Source organism: Mastigoproctus giganteus, chromosome 5 (genome assembly GCF_048544385.1).
Source record: "Mastigoproctus giganteus isolate SK-2022 chromosome 5, ASM4854438v1, whole genome shotgun sequence".
In the NCBI taxonomy this organism is placed as follows: Eukaryota; Metazoa; Arthropoda; class Arachnida; order Uropygi; family Thelyphonidae; genus Mastigoproctus; species Mastigoproctus giganteus.
Window position 1 is genome coordinate 101524337 of NC_143579.1, and position 19057 is coordinate 101543393.

General features: G+C 38.4%; 1 protein-coding gene across 1 annotated transcript in view; it reads right to left on the minus strand.

Moving 5' to 3' along the window:
* The window catches only part of Hpr1 (THO complex 1-like protein Hpr1), a 384568-nt gene that overhangs the window by 16619 nt on the left and 348892 nt on the right, over positions 1-19057 (minus strand). The window contains exon 18 of the mRNA XM_090373371.1: positions 5692-5845. Coding sequence (XP_090229497.1) covers positions 5692-5845 — 154 coding nt within the window. The remainder of the gene's footprint in view (positions 1-5691; positions 5846-19057) is intronic.

The window sequence follows — 19057 nt, forward strand, 5'->3', positions numbered from 1 at the left end:
GGATTCGAACCCGCGACCTTTGGGTTGCCAGGCAGGAACTTTACCCGCCTGGCTAGCCCGGTCGGCCGCTACCTATGTAATTTCACTAACAATATTGTTGTTTTTGCATTTCAATAATTGTCTCCTTTTTTTTTTTTTTTTTTTTTTGCTATTTCACTATCGGGAAACATTACTGAACAATATGCCTGCATGGTCAGTAAAACTGAGACAGAGTGTGTCCTATAACAAAAGATGAAATAAAAAAATTTAGCTTGTATGACATCATTGTCACCATGAAACCCAATATCTATTTTTGCATTTCTTTCTTTTCCTCTCATGCTATCATTATGCTTATTTATTTGCAAATGTTTAATTACATTGTGTTCCACTGCTTAACACCAAAAAATCACACTGAAAAATGGTATACACAAGGCAAACTTGTCCTTGAGGTTGTCACAGACATTCTCTCAGATATGCCAGACAAGCTGTACTTGCTATCTGGGAGTCTAAAACGCTGATGGAACTGATATTCGGGTGACACTCAAGTCAAGTGGACCCAATTTCGGCGAAGTCCGGACGGTCTGTGACAGCCAAATCCTCTGCTTGCACCTTCACGATGGTGGGACTGTTAGTAATCCTGGGTCTAACCTCCATGCGCAAGTACATGGTGGGTGACCACCCAGGTGTGAACCAACGTAAGCAGGGGTCGAGGTGTGGCGCCCACACCACATGGAGGAACGCCGCCCCTCTATGTTACCAGGCAGTACTAGGTGGTAGATGACTCTCATCAACTGGTGTAATACCACCACTTTGCTTACTGGAGGCTTGAAATGGTGGAACCCATGTTTAGTCTCTAGAGCTAAGTTCCGGTCAACCTTTCCCTATCTCTTCCATCATGCAGTATGATTGATGACTTTTGAGGTTATGATGAACGTCGTGGCGAGATCCAATATTCCTTACATTTCGAGGGTACAGCTCTAAAACGGTGTTCGCAGGCCGGCCGCTAGTTAGTACACCGGACTGAACCTATTGGTAACTCTCTAGGAAGCTTCCGGATCAGCTAGTGTATAATCTTGCTGCCTCTACTCTGCCAGATAGTGACTGGAGGGAGTCCGAGTAGTGTGTATGCGGGGAGCATTGTCGAGGCCACGTTATGTCAAGGATCTGGGTATATTCTTACCACATGTACGCCATATCCAAAAATTTCATTATTTCATACAGCATGTCCCACCTACTTTTTCTTACTATTGAATACACCATGAATTGTCAAACTAAAAGAGCAAGCTTATCTGCGAAAAGATCTAAACCTCCCAAGGACTTCCTAATTCATTTAACAAATATACGTGGTCTCAATTCTAATCTCAACGATGTCCATTTCCACTTGCAGTCTGCCAAACCCCATGTACTTTTTCTGACAGAATCTCAGATATCGGTTGATTCATCTACTGCTCATCTCAGATGCCCAAATTATTCGCTGTATGATTCCTTTCGCCTCAAAGGTGGTACTTGTGCATATGTCCGTTCTGATATTCCCTGTCAGAGATTTGGCAATTTGGAATCTCCTCTCTTTGATCTTCTCTGGCTTAAAATCTCTCTACCTCATTTTGTCAAATTCATCTGTTGTCTCTACCGTTCTCCCAACTCCAGTAATCACTTGGAGCTCTTTGACTTCCTCTCTTTGCAACTTGACTTTCTCCAGTCCAACTTTCCTAACAGTGAAGTAATTTTCCTTGGTGATTTTAATGTTCACAACTCCAGCTGGCTTCCGTTTTCTAGTCACACCGACCCAGCAGGTCGAGATGCTGAGGCTTTTGCAATTACTAATGACCTAGCACAGATTGTTCATTTACCTACAAGAATACCAAACAATCCTAATCATACAGCCAATACGCTTGATCTTTTTCTCACAAACAACCCTTCTAAGTACACGGTCGAAGTGAGAGGTCCTTTAGGCACTTCAGATCACAACTTGGTGATTGTCTCTTCTCCAATGGAACCTTTATCTCATGGCTATTCCCAACCACGTGTTGTTTGGCATTACAAGAATACAAAATGGGATGACCTGCGAGACTTCTTTTCTTCTTTTCCTTGGTCGGATTACTGTTTCAAAACTTCTGATGTCAACGTTTGCTCAGATCGTGTCAGTGAAATTATTCTTGCAGGAATGGAATCCTTTATCCCACACTCTACTTTAAAATCTCGTCCTTTATCTAAACCTTGGTTTTCCAATAAATGTGCTAAGGCTGTCCAAGAGAAGAATGTTGCATATCGTAATTGGCTTGTTTCTAATTCTTCAGTTTCATTTTCTGCCTACACCAAAGCTCGCAACAGTTGCAAAGCAGTTATTAACCAGTCCAAACTAGAGTTTGAACAGGCTAAGAGTAGAAAACTTGCTTCTTGCCCTAATGGTAGCCGAGAATTCTGGTCTCTTGCCAAAGCTATTGGCCACAACTTTTGCCCATCTTTGCTCCCACTTCTGTCCAAACCAGATGGTTCTGTTGCCACTTCAGCCAAGGATAAAGCTGACCTGCTAGCATCCCATTTTTCTTCCAGCTCATGTATTAATGATCTTGGTAAAACACCTCCCACCATTCCCAACACGCTCCATTCAATGCCTCCTGTGGTCTTCCGTCAAAAGGATATCAGAAGGATTTTGATGAATCTTGATGCTAAGAAAGCTCCAGGTCCTGATGGTATTTCTCCACTTGTTCTCAAAACCTGTGCTCCTGAACTTACTCCTATTCTTTGCCGCCTTTTTTCACTTTCTTATTCCAAAGGTGTTTTTCCTTCTGCTTGGAAATTTGCTCATATCCAGCCAGTTCCTAAAAAGGGTGACAAATCCCTCCCATCCAATTATCGTCGCATTGCTATTACTTCTACTCTTTCTAAAGTAATGGAGAAATCAATTAACCGCCAACTCTTAAAGTACCTAGAAACCTTCCGTCTGATCAACGATCACCAGTATGGATTCCGTCAGTGTCGATTCACTGGAGATATTCTGGCTTATGTTACCCATTTATGGACTAATTCAATGGAAAGGTTCGGTGAAACACAAGTAGTTGCTCTTGACATCTCAAAGGCTTTTGATCGTGTTTGGCATAAAGGTCTTCTAAACAAGCTTCCATCTTATGGTTTGCCAACTGTTTTTAGTAATTGGTTATCCAGTTTTCTCTCTGATTGCTCACTGAGGGTGATGGTAGATGGCTCTCTGTCTTCTAACTTCCCCACTAATGCCGGTGTCCCCCAAGGTTCAGTTCTTTCCCCCACTCTTTTCCTCTTGTATATCAATGACCTTCTTCCATTGACTGGAAATCCTATCCATAGTTTTGCCGATGATAGCACATTGCATTCAACTTTCCATTTTGAGAAACCTTGTCCTGCTCAATCAACTTCAACTTCTCGAAAATCTGCTACCAATTCCTTAAATGCCGATCTTCAGGTAATTATCCAGTGGGGCAAAGACAACTTAGTTGATTTCAACCCTTCTAAAACTCAGTCTTGTCTTATATCTCGCAAAAAGGATTCTTCTACTCCTATGCTTATCTTTAGTGACACTCCGATTTCTAGGCAAAATGATATATCTCTTTTGGGGATTACCCTGACTTCTAATCTCTCTTGGCACAAGCACATTACAAATATTGCTTCCTCTGCATCTAAAAAACTTGGTTTTCTCTTTCGCTCTCGGCGTTACTTTTCTTCCAAACAGCTTCTCACTCTGTATAAATCGCAAATTCGCCCTGCCATGGAATATTGTTCCCATATCTGGGGTGGGGCCCCCAAAACCTCTCTCCGGCTTCTTGATTCCATTCAGAAGAGGGCAGTTAGGTTAATTAATGATTCATCTCTGACAGAGTCTCTCCACTCGCTTTCTCATAGACGCACTGTTTCTGCTGCATGCCTCTTCTACAGATACTTCCTTGGGCACTGTTCTTCTGAATTGGCTTCTATAATTCCCGCTCTCTCTTTCAAAACAGTCCAAACACATGCCGCCACCAGCCAACGTCCATTTACTGTCCAACTTCAAACCCACAGAACCAACTTCTCATCTTCCTCATTTATTCATTCAACTGCCGTTTTCTGGAACAACCTTCCTTTATACATATTTCCTGAAAATTACAATCTACAGAAGTTCAAGTCCAATGTCAACAAATATCTTCTTTCGTCTTCTTAACCTCAAACCCAAGCACGGTACTAAGTACTATAGGTTCTAATACCTCTCGTGTTTGGGGTTCTCATAAAAAAAAAAAAAAACTTGTTACCTTTTCACATTTTACAATATACCTTGTGTCTTTGAAATTTTATGTGGTGTTTCTTTGATATCTGATTGAAAGAAATTAACTAGCTTTGCACAAGACAGATCAAATGAAATCATACATTACAGAGAAAAATGCTCTTATCATGCATTTAAATTCTGCAACATAGGCTATTACACAACTATTAGACAAAAATTCTTTAACGAAAATAAGCAGAAATCCGTAAAATAAAAGAAAGAAAAATCCAATTTTAATATTCCTTTATTATTATGTTTTGTGAAAAGAACAAGATAGAGAATGGTCAAATATAGTAAAAACTCATTTTAATTACCACTCATCTTATGATGTGTTATCAACAAGTTCAGGGACTGATGTATCTTGAAATTGTATTATGGTGGCAGTATGGTCAAACAGTGACCCAGACATACTATAAAACAGTTCTACAGTGATTGTGCCATCATGGTCAGAAAAAAAATGGCTGGAAAAGTAGGGTTTAGAGAATTGGCAAATGCACCACAATAGCACCCTGCACACTTCATTTACATTCAAGAATTGCTTATGTAGCTTTCCATTGCTGTGATCCCCAGTCTGCCAACCTGTAATTTTTTCTTTTCCAAGATTAAAGTTGCTGTTAAAATTGGCAGATTTCCAAACTGAGGAAGTTATTCTCAAAGCAATAGGAGCTATTTAACAAATCCAAAAGCAGTTTGTCGGGAATGCTTTCAGAAGTTGCAGAAACTCTGGAATTTGTGCATACAGCCAAAGAGATTACTTTCAAGGTAATTCATCTGAAAAACTTAGTGATGAGCAAAATGCAGCCTGCTGAATGTTACGGTGTGACCCAGGTTCTAAATTCAAGAACACCAAACAAAAAAAATATATTAAAGTCAATGAAATAACTGTTGCAGTGTTTGGTTTTATTGCTTTTGGTTTAGATTCTGGACAACAACAAAATGGTGACTTAAATGTAAATACTTTCAACATTGTCTAATTCATATTTTATATACAAGTATATACTTACCTTGACAGCATTCGTTGATCAGTAATGTCATTAATGATAAATGAATAATAATAATAAAAAAAAATAGATAACATTTTTATAATGAATCCCATGTATATTTTTTTGTTCCTGAATTAGCTCCCAAGCCAAAAAGGTTGCTCACTACTGGAATATATGATAAATCACCTTCATCTCCGAAACATTAGTTCAGTTGCAGAACTTTTTAAACACACCTTGTATACATGCATACAGGGATTAAAGAGTATAGCTTCACAAGAGAATTATGGAAATAAAGCCAATTAACTTTAAAGTTCCCAATACCGTTGTTTATTATAAAATTATTCTCATAAATGTATGTAGGATCATAACTCATATATAATTAATTATTTTGGTATGTTACCAAAAAAAAAAAAAAAAAAGAAAAAAAAAGAGACTCAAGAATAAGTTCTATATACTTACATTCAGAGGTAGTTCCTTGGCTAGTTTTAAAACCATAGATTGTAAATATAGCGGCAACTTTTTAATTGGTTGGTTACTGTGTGTAAAGAAATGTGGATATTTATGAGATAATAATCTCAGTGCTCTCCAGCCATAGTTGCTATCATGTAAATGCCTGGAAAGTAATATGAAAAATTAATTTTATATACTCTATATATATATATATATATATATATATAATCATGCTGCTGCGACCGATATCTGCTCTACTATCCTTATTTATTAATTTTTATTTTCACTTAATTTTGCACTTATTTCTGCTGTCTAATATTCGATTCATTTGGATTTAATTCGAATTATATTTACATGGTAGTAGTGTGATTAATTGCTAATGCTGCGTCTGTGCTGCCCTCTATAGCCTAATTTAGTTCCAGATATATACAGTGAAACTTCTCCTAACGACACCTCTCGCTAACGGACATCTGTCTCTACAACGGACATTTTCAAATTCCCCAACTCACCTCCATTGGTTTTAACGTGTTTGCAGCTTCTGTCTAGCGGACATTCTCTGTAACGGACGCTGACAGGCAATCTGCACTGTTTCGTTTACATTAGCACTTAATTTGATCTCCCCATAACGGACAGCGGGCGAGCTTACGGCCCTTTTTCTAGGAACTTTTCTTCCACGTATTGCCTCAATCGTGTGTTTATTTTCTATTTTCCATTCTCTGAATTTTATCAAGGTTTACATCGCGGTTCTAAACCCCTTTTCAAGAATTTTAAGGCAAGTGTAAAACTTCTGATGAATTCGGTGTGTGCAGGGGGGGGGGAGTAAATGGTCGGCCTTTCGTCTTTTCAGTTTCAGTTTTGTTCAGTTTCGTGTGAAGTGCACAATGTCTTCTCGTAAACATTTAACTTTAAAAGATAAAGTCGAACTCATTAATGCGTATGATCGGCAAAAAAATAGTGTTCGCAATCTCGCTGCAAAATTCAAAATCGGGAAGATGCAGGTAAGCGACATCCTAAAGAAAAAAACGAACTGCTCAAACAATTTTGGCAACACGGAAATGATCAGGTTCAAAAATCATTCCCGGAAACTGTTGGACTTCAAATTTGTCGCACACGTGCTAAAAAAATTCCCATTAATGGGCCTATTATTAGGGAAAAGGCTTTGGAGGTTGCGAAATCTATGGGAGTAAATGAGTTCAAAGCTTCTGTGGGATGGCTAGACAAGTTCAAAACTCGGCATAAAATTTCTTGGAAAACCGTATGTGGTGAAGGTGGATCTGTTGATACTGGGGTTGTAACAGAGTGGACCGTCAAATTGGAAGATTTATGTCGTGATTTTGAAGCTAAGGATATTTACAACTGTGACGAAACAACCCCAGGGTTGTTTTTTTAAAGCTCTTCCTGAAAAACGAAAAGTGCCAGGGCAGAAAAATTTCTAAGGAACGTTTGACTGTACTATTGTGTACAAATATGCTGGGAGACTTTGAACAACCTCTTGTTATAGGAAACCCACAAAATCCTCGTTGTTTCAAGGGCATAAAGTTGAATCTTTTGGATGTTGACTGGAAGTCTAATAAAAAAGCATGGATGACATGAGATATCACGAGCGAATGGATAAGTCACTTTAACCAAAACATGATTTGTCAAAACAGAAAAATTATTCTTTTCATGGATAATGCTGGATCTCACCTGCACTTTGAATTGTCCAACATTCAAATCATTTTTCTGCCACCAAACACATCTGCAGAGTGTCAGCCCTTGGATCAAGGGATAATAAAAAATTTTAAACTTCACTACAGAAAACGTGTTTTAAGACATCCCATTGCAAACATGAACGATGTAACACGTGCGAGTGAACTTGCAAAGAAAATCAGCATCCTAGATGCCATTCAATGGATTTCCTCTTCAGTAAACGCAATTAGAAAACAAACTGTCGTGAACTGTTTTGTAAAGTCTGGCTTCTCAAATGCAAAAATTGAAGTTGTGAACAGCAATGCGGAGCACCAAGAAGAACAAGAACTTCAGCATCTATTGATAATGCAAGATACTTCAGCTACAAGTGACCCTAGCTACAAAGATATAGACTCAAACCTCACTACAGAAGATGGTGCTCTAGATATCAACAACATTATCATCGATATTTTTCAAGAAGTTCCTCATTAGGATGAAGAAATGGAAGGAGGTCATTCTGTCGAAGAACATATTAACGACGAACCACCGATGAAAATAGAAGAAGCGCTCATACAAATCAATCGTTTAAAATGTTTTTCGCCGCTGAAGAAGATACTGAAGGACTTTCGATGGTTTCTTCACTCCAAGCAAATGTTGAAAACAAAATTATCAGCCGGAAGAAGGTGCAGAAGAAAATAAGTGATTACTGTATGCATTTTTCTTAAGATAAAGTCATAATATGCATAGCACAATTGTATGTATATTATTTACAAAAATATTGTGCAAAATCCGTATATAATTTAATTTAATTTTACATTAAACATTTAACAATTTTTCTTTATCTCTTGTGTATGTAATTGTATATTATTTACAAAAATATTGTTCAAAATCTGTATATATTTTAATTTAATTTTACATTAAATGTTTAACGATTTTTCTTTCTTTCTTTTTTTTTTTTTTCTCCCCCAGACTTCTTGTTAGCGGACACTTCTCTCTAACGGACACATTTTCGTTTCCCATGGCTGTCCATTAAAGGGAAGTTTCACTGTATATGTTTAGCAGTTGCTTTGTCTGTTCAGTAGTTTGGTTTTTCCATATGAGTATCGCTTCTCTGTCCTATTATTTTACACTACATATGGACCACCGCTGTGTAAATCTACTGCACCATCAGTGTGATTCTTGTATCCTTTCACGGCATGGATTTGTGTAGCGTTTGAAATGTAGTGGTTCCCCGACGAGATGGAGCATAATGGTCAGTCTTTTTATTATATTTGATATTATGGTATGATCTACTTTTTATTTTTACTTTATTCTCTATTTTTACTTATTTCTGTATTCTTGGGTGGTTACATTTACATATAGTGATATTTCACACAATTTGGAAACTGGCACCGGTAAATTTTCCTTTAATTTGGACCCTTTTTTCTAAATATGGTCCTTGAGGTTGTCAATGACATTCTCTCAGATATGCCAGACAAGCTGCACTTTCTACCTGGGAATCCAAATCGCTGATGGAACTGATATTCGGGTGACACTCAAGTCAAGTGGACCCAATTTCGGCGAAGTCCAGATGGTCTGTGACAGCCAAATCCTCTGCTTGCACCTTCCCGATGGTGGGTGACCACACAGGTGTGAACCAACGTAAGCAGGGATTGAGGTGTGGCGCCCATAACATATGGAGGAATGCCACCCCTCTATGTTACCAGGCAGTACTAGGTGGTAGATGACTCTCATCAACCGGTGCAATACCATCACTTTGCTTATTGGAGGCTTGAAGTAGTGAAACCCATGTTTAGTCTCTAGAGCTAAGTTCTGGTCAACCGTTCCCTATCTCTTCCATCATGCAGTATGATTGACGACTTTTGAGGTTATGATGAACATCGTGGCGAGATCCAATATTCCTTACATTTAGAGGGTACATCTCTAAAATGGTGTTCTCAGGCCGGCCGCTAGTTAATACACTGGACCGGACTGAACCTATTGGTAACTCTCTAGGAGGCTTCCGGATCAGGTAGTGTATAATCTTGCTACCTCTACTCTGCCAGATAGTGACTGGAGGGAGTCCGAGTAGTGTGTATGCGGGGAGCATTGTTGAGGCCACGTTATGTCAAGGATCTCGGTATATTCTTAACATGTGTACGCCATATCCGAAAATTTCATTACTTCACACAGAATATCCCACCCACTTTTTCTTACTATTGAATACACCATGAATTGTCAAACTAATAGAGCAAGCTTATCTGCAAAAAGATCTAAACCCTCCCAAGCACTTCCTAATTCATTTCACAAATATACGTGGCCTCAATTCTAATTTTAACGATGTCCATTTCCACTTGCAGTCTGCCAAACCCCATGTACTTTTTCTTACAGAATCTCAGTTATTGGTTGATTCAACCACTGCTCATCTCAGTTGTCCAAATTATTCACTGTATGATTCCTTTTGCCTCAAAGGTGGTACTTGTGCATATGTCGTTCTGATATTCCCTGTCAGAGACTTCGCAATTTGGAATCTACTCTCTTTGACCTTCTCTGGCTTAAAATCTCTCCACCTCAGTGTGTAAAATTCATCTGTTGTCTCTACCGTTCTCCCAACTCCACTAGTCACTTGGGAGCTTTTTGGCTTCCTCTCTTTGCAACTTGACTTTCTCCAGTCGAACTTTCCTTGGTGATTTTAATGTTCACAACTCCAGCTGGCTTCCGTTTTCTAGTCACACCGACCCAGCTGGTCGAGATGCCGAGGCTTTTGCAATTACTAATGACCTTGCACAGATTGTTCATTTACCTACAAGAATACCAGACAATTCTAATCATACAGCCAACATGCTTGATCTTATTCTAACAAACAACCCTTCTAAGTACGCGGTCGAAGTTAGTGGTCCTTTAGGCACTTCAGATCACAACTGAACAGGCATTTGGAGGGAATGTTATTTTATTTTTTTTTTGGCTGATGCTGAATAAGCTCATATACTTGCTTTCTTGCATCACATGCCACTACTACTACTTGGTGATTGTCACTTCTCCAATGGAGCCTTTATCTCATGGCTATTCCAAACCTCATGTTGTTTGGCATTACAAGAATGCAAAATGGGATGACCTGCAAGAGATCTTTTCTTCTTTTCCTTGGTTGGATTACCGTTTCAAAACTTCTGATGTCAACGTTTCCTCAGATCGTGTCAGTGAAATTATTCTTGCAGGAATGGAATCCTTTATCCCACACTCCACTTTAAAATCTCGTCCTTTATCTAAACCTTTCTTTTTCCAAAAAATGTGCTAAGGCTGTTCAAGAGAAGAATGTTGCATATCGTAATTGGCTTGTTTCTACTTCTTCAGTTTCATTTTCTGCCTACACCAAAGCTTGCAACAATTGTAAAGCAGTTATTAATCAATCCAAACTAGAGTTTGAACAGGCTTAGAGTAGAAAACTTGCTTCTTGCCCTAATTGTAGCCGAGCATTCTTGTCCCTTGCCAAAGCTATTGGCCACAACTTTTGCCCATCTTTGCTCCCACTTCTGTCCAAACCAGATGGTTCTGTTGTCACTTCAGCCAAGGATAAAGCTGACCTGCTAGTATTCCATTTTTCTTCCAATTCATATATTAATTGATCTTGGTAAAACACCTCCCACCATTCCCAACACGCTCCATTCAATGCCTCCTGTGGTCTTCCGTCAAAAGGATGTCAGAAGGATTTTGACAAATCTTGATGCTAAGAAAGCTCCAGGTCTCAATGGTATTTCTCCACTTTACTCCTATTCTTTGCCACCTTTTTTCACTTTCTTATTCCAAAGGTGTTTTTCCTTCTGCTTGGAAATTTGCTCATATCCAGCCAGTTCCTAAAAAAGGTGACAAATCCCTCCCATCCAATTATCGTCCCATTGCAATTACTTCTACTCTTTCTAAAGTAATGGAGAAATCAATTAACCGCCAACTCTTAAACTACCTAGAAACCTTCCATCTGATCAACGATTGCCAGTATGGATTCCGTCAGTGTCGATCCACTGGTGATGTTCTGGCTTATATTACCCATTTATGGACTAATTCCATGGAAAGGATCGATGAAACACAAGTAGTTGCTCTTGATATCTCAAAGGCTTTCGATCGTGTTTGGCATAAAGATCTTCTAAACAAGCTTCCATCTTATGGTTTACCAACTGTTTTTAGTAATTGGTTATCCAGTTTTCTCTCTGATCGCTTACTGAGGGTGATGGTAGATGGCTCCCCTCTTCTAACTTCTCCACTAATGCCGGTTTCCCCAACAGTTCAGTTCTTTTCCCCACTCTTTTCCTGTTGTAGATTAATGACCTTCTTCCACTGACTGGAAATCCTATGCATTGTTTTGCCGGTGATAATTCATTGCATTCCAATTTGAGAAACCTTGCCCTGTTCAATCAGCTTCAACTTCTCGAAAATCTGCTACCAATTCCTTAAATGCCGATCTTCAGGTGATTCTCCTGTGGGGCAAAGACAACTTAGTTGATTTAAACCCTCTAAATCTCAGTCTTGTCTTATATCTCGCAAAAAGAATTGTTTTACTCCTATGCTTATCTTTAGTGACACTCCGATTTCTAGGCAAAATGAAATATCTCTTTTGGGGATTACCCTGACTTCTAATCTCTCCTGGCACAAGCACATTACAAATATTGCTTCCTCTGCATCTAAAAAACTTGGTTTTCTCTTTCCCTCTCGGTGTTACTTTTCTTCCAAACAGCTGCTCACTCTGTATAAATCGCAAATCCACCCTACCATGGAATACTGTTCCCACATCTGGGGTGTCCCCAAAACCTCTCTCAGGCTTCTTGATTCCATTCAGAAGAGGGCAGTTATGTTAATTAATGATTCATCTCTAACAGAGTCTCTCCTCTCACTCTCTCATAGACGTACTGTTTCTGCTGCATGCCTTTTCTACAGATACTTCCATGGGCACTGTTCTTCTGAATTGGTTTCTATAATTCCCGCTCTCTCTTTCAAAAGAGTCCGAACGTGTGTCATCACCAGCCAACATTCATTTACTGTCCAATTTCAAACTCACAGAACCAACTTTTCATTTTTCTCGTTTATTTATTCAACTGCCGTTTTCTGGAACAACCTTCCTTCATACATATTTCCTGAAAATACGTCTACAGAAATTCAAGTCTAATGTCAACAAATATCTTCTTTCGTCTTCTCAACCATCAACCCAAGCACAGTACTAAGTACTATAGGTTCTAATACCTCTCGTGTTTGGGGTTTACATAAAAAAAAAAAAAAAAAAATTATCTGATAATGTTTTTCCAACAGTACTCTATTTTTAATTTTTGATGTTAAATTCTTCTTCACTCTACTGGTTTGCTACGCTACTGGCATACTTTCATTTCTTTTATTGTAACATAAAATTACAGTTAAATACACGCAAACATGTTATGGTTTTTGCACATTTGCTGCCACTGATGTCTGCTCTACTATCCTTACTTATTATTTTCACTTAACTTTGCACTTATTTCTGTTGTCTAATATTCAATTCATATATATATATATATATAATTAAGGTATATTAGATAAGGTAAAATTATATGTAATTTTACAGTACAACAGATAATACAGTTAAGCAGATATACATGCACCTTGTGAATTGAGCTCACTTCTGAATTAAGTAAACTCTATAATCATAATACTAACATTATCATTAAGTATAGAGATGAGACATCTGAAAGAAAAGAATACTGATTATGTTGGAATAACAGCAATATAAGTTATGTATTACTATATACAGAAATTGAAACAGTACTAGCGTATGTATGCTAGGGACAAAAGTTGATTAACATTGTAGAGCAGATACCATCTCTTAAGGGTACAAAATATTTTGCTGTACATGTTGGCACTCATGATATTAAGAGTTGGTCTGTGGAATTAATAAGTACAATGCGGAATTAATATGGGGAGTACAATGTGGAATTAATATAGGGAGTACAATGCGGAATTAATATGGAGAGTACAATGCGTACTCCCCATATTCAAATCCCTCCCATCCTCCGTTCCTATCCTGTCCGCCCTTTCTGGGAAGACAGGATAGGAAGGAGGGGTTATATTGTCAGTTAAGAAAGACAAAATTGAAGGCAGTGCATTCAATTGACATGGGTGGCCAGTGCAATGTTGATTCAGTTTGGTGTGAAATATGCACTGGGAAAGCAAAAAATAAGAGGAGTGAGTTAGAGGCCTAATGACACTGATAAGTACAATGAACAACTGTACAGAGAGTCGGCCAGTAAATCAGAATGCCTTATAATGGGAGATTTTAACTTTCCAGATATTGACTGGAATTTGTGGTTTTGTCCTTTGCACACTAGAAAGATATTAGTGGATTTATTGGATGACTGTTTCTACAGCAGCATGTTCAAGATGCAACCAGAGGGCATAATACACTTTATCTGATCATCAGCAGTGATTATTCATGCACTTCGAATCTGCAGATAAAGCAACCACTAGGTGGAAGTGATCACATTGTAGTGATATGAGATTTACTTATACAGGGTGTCTCAAAAATATTGGTAAAATATTACTTCATCTGACTTTCCACCTAAACCTTGAACAGTATTTCCTATTTGGTATGAAATGCTTAGTAGCTTCCATGATTAATCCTTGAATGATACCCATTTAGAATTTGCTGTTGGTAACATGATCAGTTTGTTCCATTGTATAGAATTTAAAAATTCTCTGAGACCACTCTGGTCACCTTTATGGAAACAAAAACCCTTAACCCTGATGGTAGTTGCATCTACAGGGTGTCTCAAAAATATTGGTACAAACGTTTAGGGGAGGTAGGTAACATCTAAAAGAAATGTGAATTGCATAGGAACCCATCTGATGTAATCGACAGCATGAGAATAAATAGCAAAACAGCATTAAAACGTTTCCCATGCAGACTTGAGAAATTTTCCCACGCTCACTGATATTTTCTCCCAGATTAATTTATCACAGTCCAGTGACTTGTCACATAGTTCCGAGATCAACATTTTAAAAAATTATCAAGTTAAGGAATATGCAGTATTGTTTGTAATATTTGCATTTATCCATAGTCTAGTCATCACTCAGTACGGTGTTAGACATTGTCCTTAACGGCCAGTTTACTCAAACATTGTAAAGGTAGAGGTTGATCTGTAATAGTACCACAAATAAGGTCAGGGAGGCCATGGCTATGAGAAAGTATTGGCTAAGAGAACACAAAGAATGGCAAGAAGGAATTTTTCATGTATGCGAAAACAACAAAAAAGAAGTTAATCAGATTAGACCCTGGTGTGCTGGGTGTGGGAAGGTCTTGGATAACCCAGCTGATGTTTGAGGTTGGCAGGGTTGTTAATGACACTAATGACAGTACACTGCTACAACAGGATTTATAAAGGTTGAGCAGATGGGCTGAGAGGTGGCAAATGAAGTTTAACATTGACAATGTAAAGTACTACATATGGGAAGCAGTAATCCCAGAGTAACATATCAACTCTGTGGTACCACACTGATAGTGGTAGAGAATGAAAAGGACCTGGGGATAATTGTGCAGGTAGGTATGAGTAGATATGAAGTTTTCTAAGCAGAGTAGACGGTTTGCAAGAGTAGCTCATGGTGTCTTGTCAATGATACACAGGAATTTTTCTAGCAGGAATAAGGAGGTGATTATGCCCTTGTCAAGCCACAACTCAAGTACTGTATACAGGTCTGGAGACCTCATTTCAAGAAGGATGTGAGCTAATGGAACGAGTACAGAGAAGGGCAACAAGATTAGTGAATGGAACAAAGGGTTGCTCTTACGAAGAAAGGCTTAAGTTTTGCAAATTACAGTGTCTGGAGACTAGGCACCTGCGAGGTGATCTGATTGAGGTGTATAAAACTTTGAATGGTTTGAGCATGCTCAATTCAAATTGAGGAAAGATGGTTGTAGGATAGATGTGTGGAAGTTTGCCTTTAGCCAGCAGGTGGTTGATTGGTGGAACAAATTTCCATCTGTCGTAGAAGTTGATAGCTTAATAGATTCAAGGCAGAACTTGACAAATATCTGGAGCAAGTGGATGTGGATGGGTGAAATAAGGTTTTTTTTTTTTTTTTTTTTGGCCGATGCTATATAAGCTTGCTCTCTTGCATCATGTGCCTTTGCTAATGCTGTGCTTGAATTGAACATGTATTTTGCATTGGTCTTTACTGACGAAAGACACTTCGTGCTGAGAAAAAGCTGTGCAAGTGAGGCCGAGCCACATGAAATTAGTGATGTCGTAATTACAGATCATCGTTCACTAGATAAATGTTTAGCATACAGATAAAAGCAAGTGAGGCTCTCGGAATCAATGGCATATATCCTGTAGTTTTGAGGGAGAGTGCGAGGGAGTGTACTGACCATTGAGGTTAATAGGGCATCTTTAGACTCAGAGGAGATTCCTTTGGATTAGAGAAGTGCCAGTGTATTGCTAATACATAAAGGTGGTTCTAAGAGTGAAGTTGGTAACTACAGACCAGACAGTCTGACAATCAGGGGTATAAACATTTTAGAGGAAATGATTAAGATCAATATCCGGGGACATTTACAAGGACACACAACATGACTTTGTTAAAGGTAAATCATGCTTAACTAACTTAGTAGGCTATTTTGACCAGTTACTCATCAGCTGGATTTAGGGAATAATTTCAACAGTTTATTTGGATGTTAGCAAAGCATTTGACTCAGTCACTCATGAGAGTTTACTGTATAAGCTTGAACAGGTGGGGATTACTGGTAAGATTCTAAGATGGATTGCTGCAGGACAGAAGGTAGAGGATTTTGATTAATGGATATTCTTGAGATTGGTGTAATGTCAAGAGTGGGGTCCTTCAAGGATCGGTCCTTGGACAACTGTTATTTCACATTTTCATAAATGACATTGATGAAGGGCGTGATGTCAAAATTTGCAGATGGCATAAAAATTAATGATCAGTGCAAAGCAGCAATCCTTTAGGATGACTTGAACAGACGTCAGTGATGGTCAGTAAGTGGTAGCTATGACAGTCAAATAAATTATACATTTGGTGGGGTTGAATTAAAAACAGTGGAGGAGGAAAGGGATCGGGTAGTTGCAATACATGCAGATATGAAGTTTTCTGAACAGTGTAAACAGGCAGCCATCGTGTCCTGTTGATGATTTATTGAATGTTATCCTGTAGAAGTAGGGTATTAGGCAATTGTAAGACCACATTTGGAATACTGTGTTCAAGTATGGAGACCTCACCTGGAAATAAAACACTGAGCTTCTTGAAAGGGTCCAAAGAAGGGCAATTCAAATGATGGAATCGGCAGAATGTTGACCGTATGAGGAAAGACTGCGATTTTGTAGGCTACCATGCACCTCAGTGGTGATCATATTGAAGTTTACAAGGTTCTGAGAGAGATTGATAAAATGAATGAAAGTGGAATTCTCACTGTTATAAAGAATTTGAGAACTATGGGTCATAAATCAAAATTACAGTGGTCAAGGTTTAGATTAGATTGAAGATGTTTTCTTTTAGCAAGAGAGTCGCCGATTGCTTGAACAAGTTGCCCTTGCTGGTAGTTGAGGCTGACATTTGAATAAATTCCAAGGTCAACAGTGTACTTACCTGTGTGAGGTGGGAAGCACATACAGGAGTACCTCGCATGGCGCGGTTAATTCGTGCCAAAAAAATACCGCGCTGATCGAGGTATTATTAGTATATATTTTAATGTAATGCGTTCCAAAAATTTGATTATATGGGTCAAGTTGCAAAATCCTTACTAACTGTGCATAACTGATTAAGATTTTCCTCTAATTCTTTGGGATCGTGGCTTATGACCACAATGTCATCTGCAAATCGTAAATGAATTAGGTACTCTCCGTTCACATTGACTCCTTTCTGCAACCAGTCTAATCTTCTGAAAGCTTCCTCAAGGGCAGCAGAAAACAGCTTCGGAAATGTTGTGTCTCCTTGTTGAACTCCTTTCTCGATTTTAAATTTCCTACTGTCTTTGTCTAATCTAATAAAGGAGGTAGCACTCTCATATATTTTCTTTAAAATCATAATATGTGGGGTATCTATGCCTTGTCTTTCCAGTGCCCGAAACATTGCCTTATGCTGTATGGAGTCAAATGCCTTTTCATAATCCACAAATGCCACGCATAATGGTGTTTTATATTCATTTGCTTTCTCCATTAGCTGTGATATTATGTGAAGGTGATCCATAGTTGAGAATCCTGTCCTAAAGCCAGCTTGCTCTTTCGGTTGATTCTTTCTGATCTGTTAGTAATGACCCTTGTGAACAACTTGTAGATGTGGGATAACAAGATAATTGGTCTATAATTTCCAATTTATCTCCTTTCTTATGCAGCAAAACAATGATTGCATTATTCCACTGCTTAGGCATCACACCTTTTCTAATGCACTTTGTGAAGAGCCTTGCCAGTTTTTGTGTTATGTCTCTTCCTCCCAATTTTAACAACTCTACAGTAACTTCATCTTCCCCCGGGGCTTTCTGATTCTTCATTTTCTTCAATGCACGTTCTACCTCATCGGGAAAATATCGGGTATGTCGTATGTGTTGCTAATTTGCAATCCATCTTCCCCACTGCTGGCATCATTCCCTTGCTCCTTGTATATTATAAGTACGCCATCGCTATCTTTCAGTTTCAGTATCATTTGTCTTTCTGTATTACTGCTCATGGCTGCTGATTTAAATCCTTTGCTTTCCCTTAATGCTTGTTCTACTTTTCTTGAGTTAAATCTTATGTCCTCTCTGAGTCTCTTTCTAATGGTTTTGCATAACTCAGTATACTCATTTTTCTCCTTGTCAGTGTTTATCTTGCTCTTCATTTTTTGCCTTCGGTTCATCATAACAAGTGTTTCTTGACTAATTTTTTCTTCTATGGATTTCTTTTTCCCTGTAGGTTTCTTGGGCTTTATCACTTTCAGAAAGTTGTAATATTCCTCGTCGATATCTTGGTCCTGAGCACTCTGCAGAAGCTCAAACTTGTTCTTAAGTTCCAGTACATACTGCTTTTTCTCCTCTTCTGTTATCTGAAAGACCTTTGTATTATTTACTCTAGTCAGTTTTTTCTTTCCTTTCCTACATCTTACCATTCTGTGATCACTTCCAACATTTACCGTATTCAGGACAGTAACATCATTCACAATATACCTTCTGTTAGTGAGGATGAAGTCGATTTCATTAGTTGTTAATCCATTTGGTCTCTTCCATGTCCACTTTCTGCTCACCCTTTTCTTGAAAAAAAATGTTCATTACTGACAATCCTTGAGATTCTGCAAATTTCACAAGTTTTTCGCCTCTTTCATTTCTTTCACCAATTCCGAAATTTACTATAGTTCTTTTTCCAACCTTAGCATTGAAGTCCCCCATAATAATAGTGTAGTGGGTTTTCTGCTCATCTAGAAGATACTCAATTTCAGTGTACATTTCTTCAACCTCTTCATCATCATGGCATCATATTATATACTTAGGTTTCAGAAGAGCTTTTGATACTGTTGCACATAAAAGACTATACATACTATACATGTAATTGGAGCAGTGTGGTATTACGGGCAAGTTACTGCTATGGATAAAGGGATGGTTGAGTGGGAGAAGACAGAGTGGTATCAATGGGCATTGCTCTTCTTGGACTAATGTTATTAGCAATATCCCCCCCAGCATTCCCATTGTTTTATATATTTATTAATGATATTGATGAAAGCATATTGGGCTTAATGT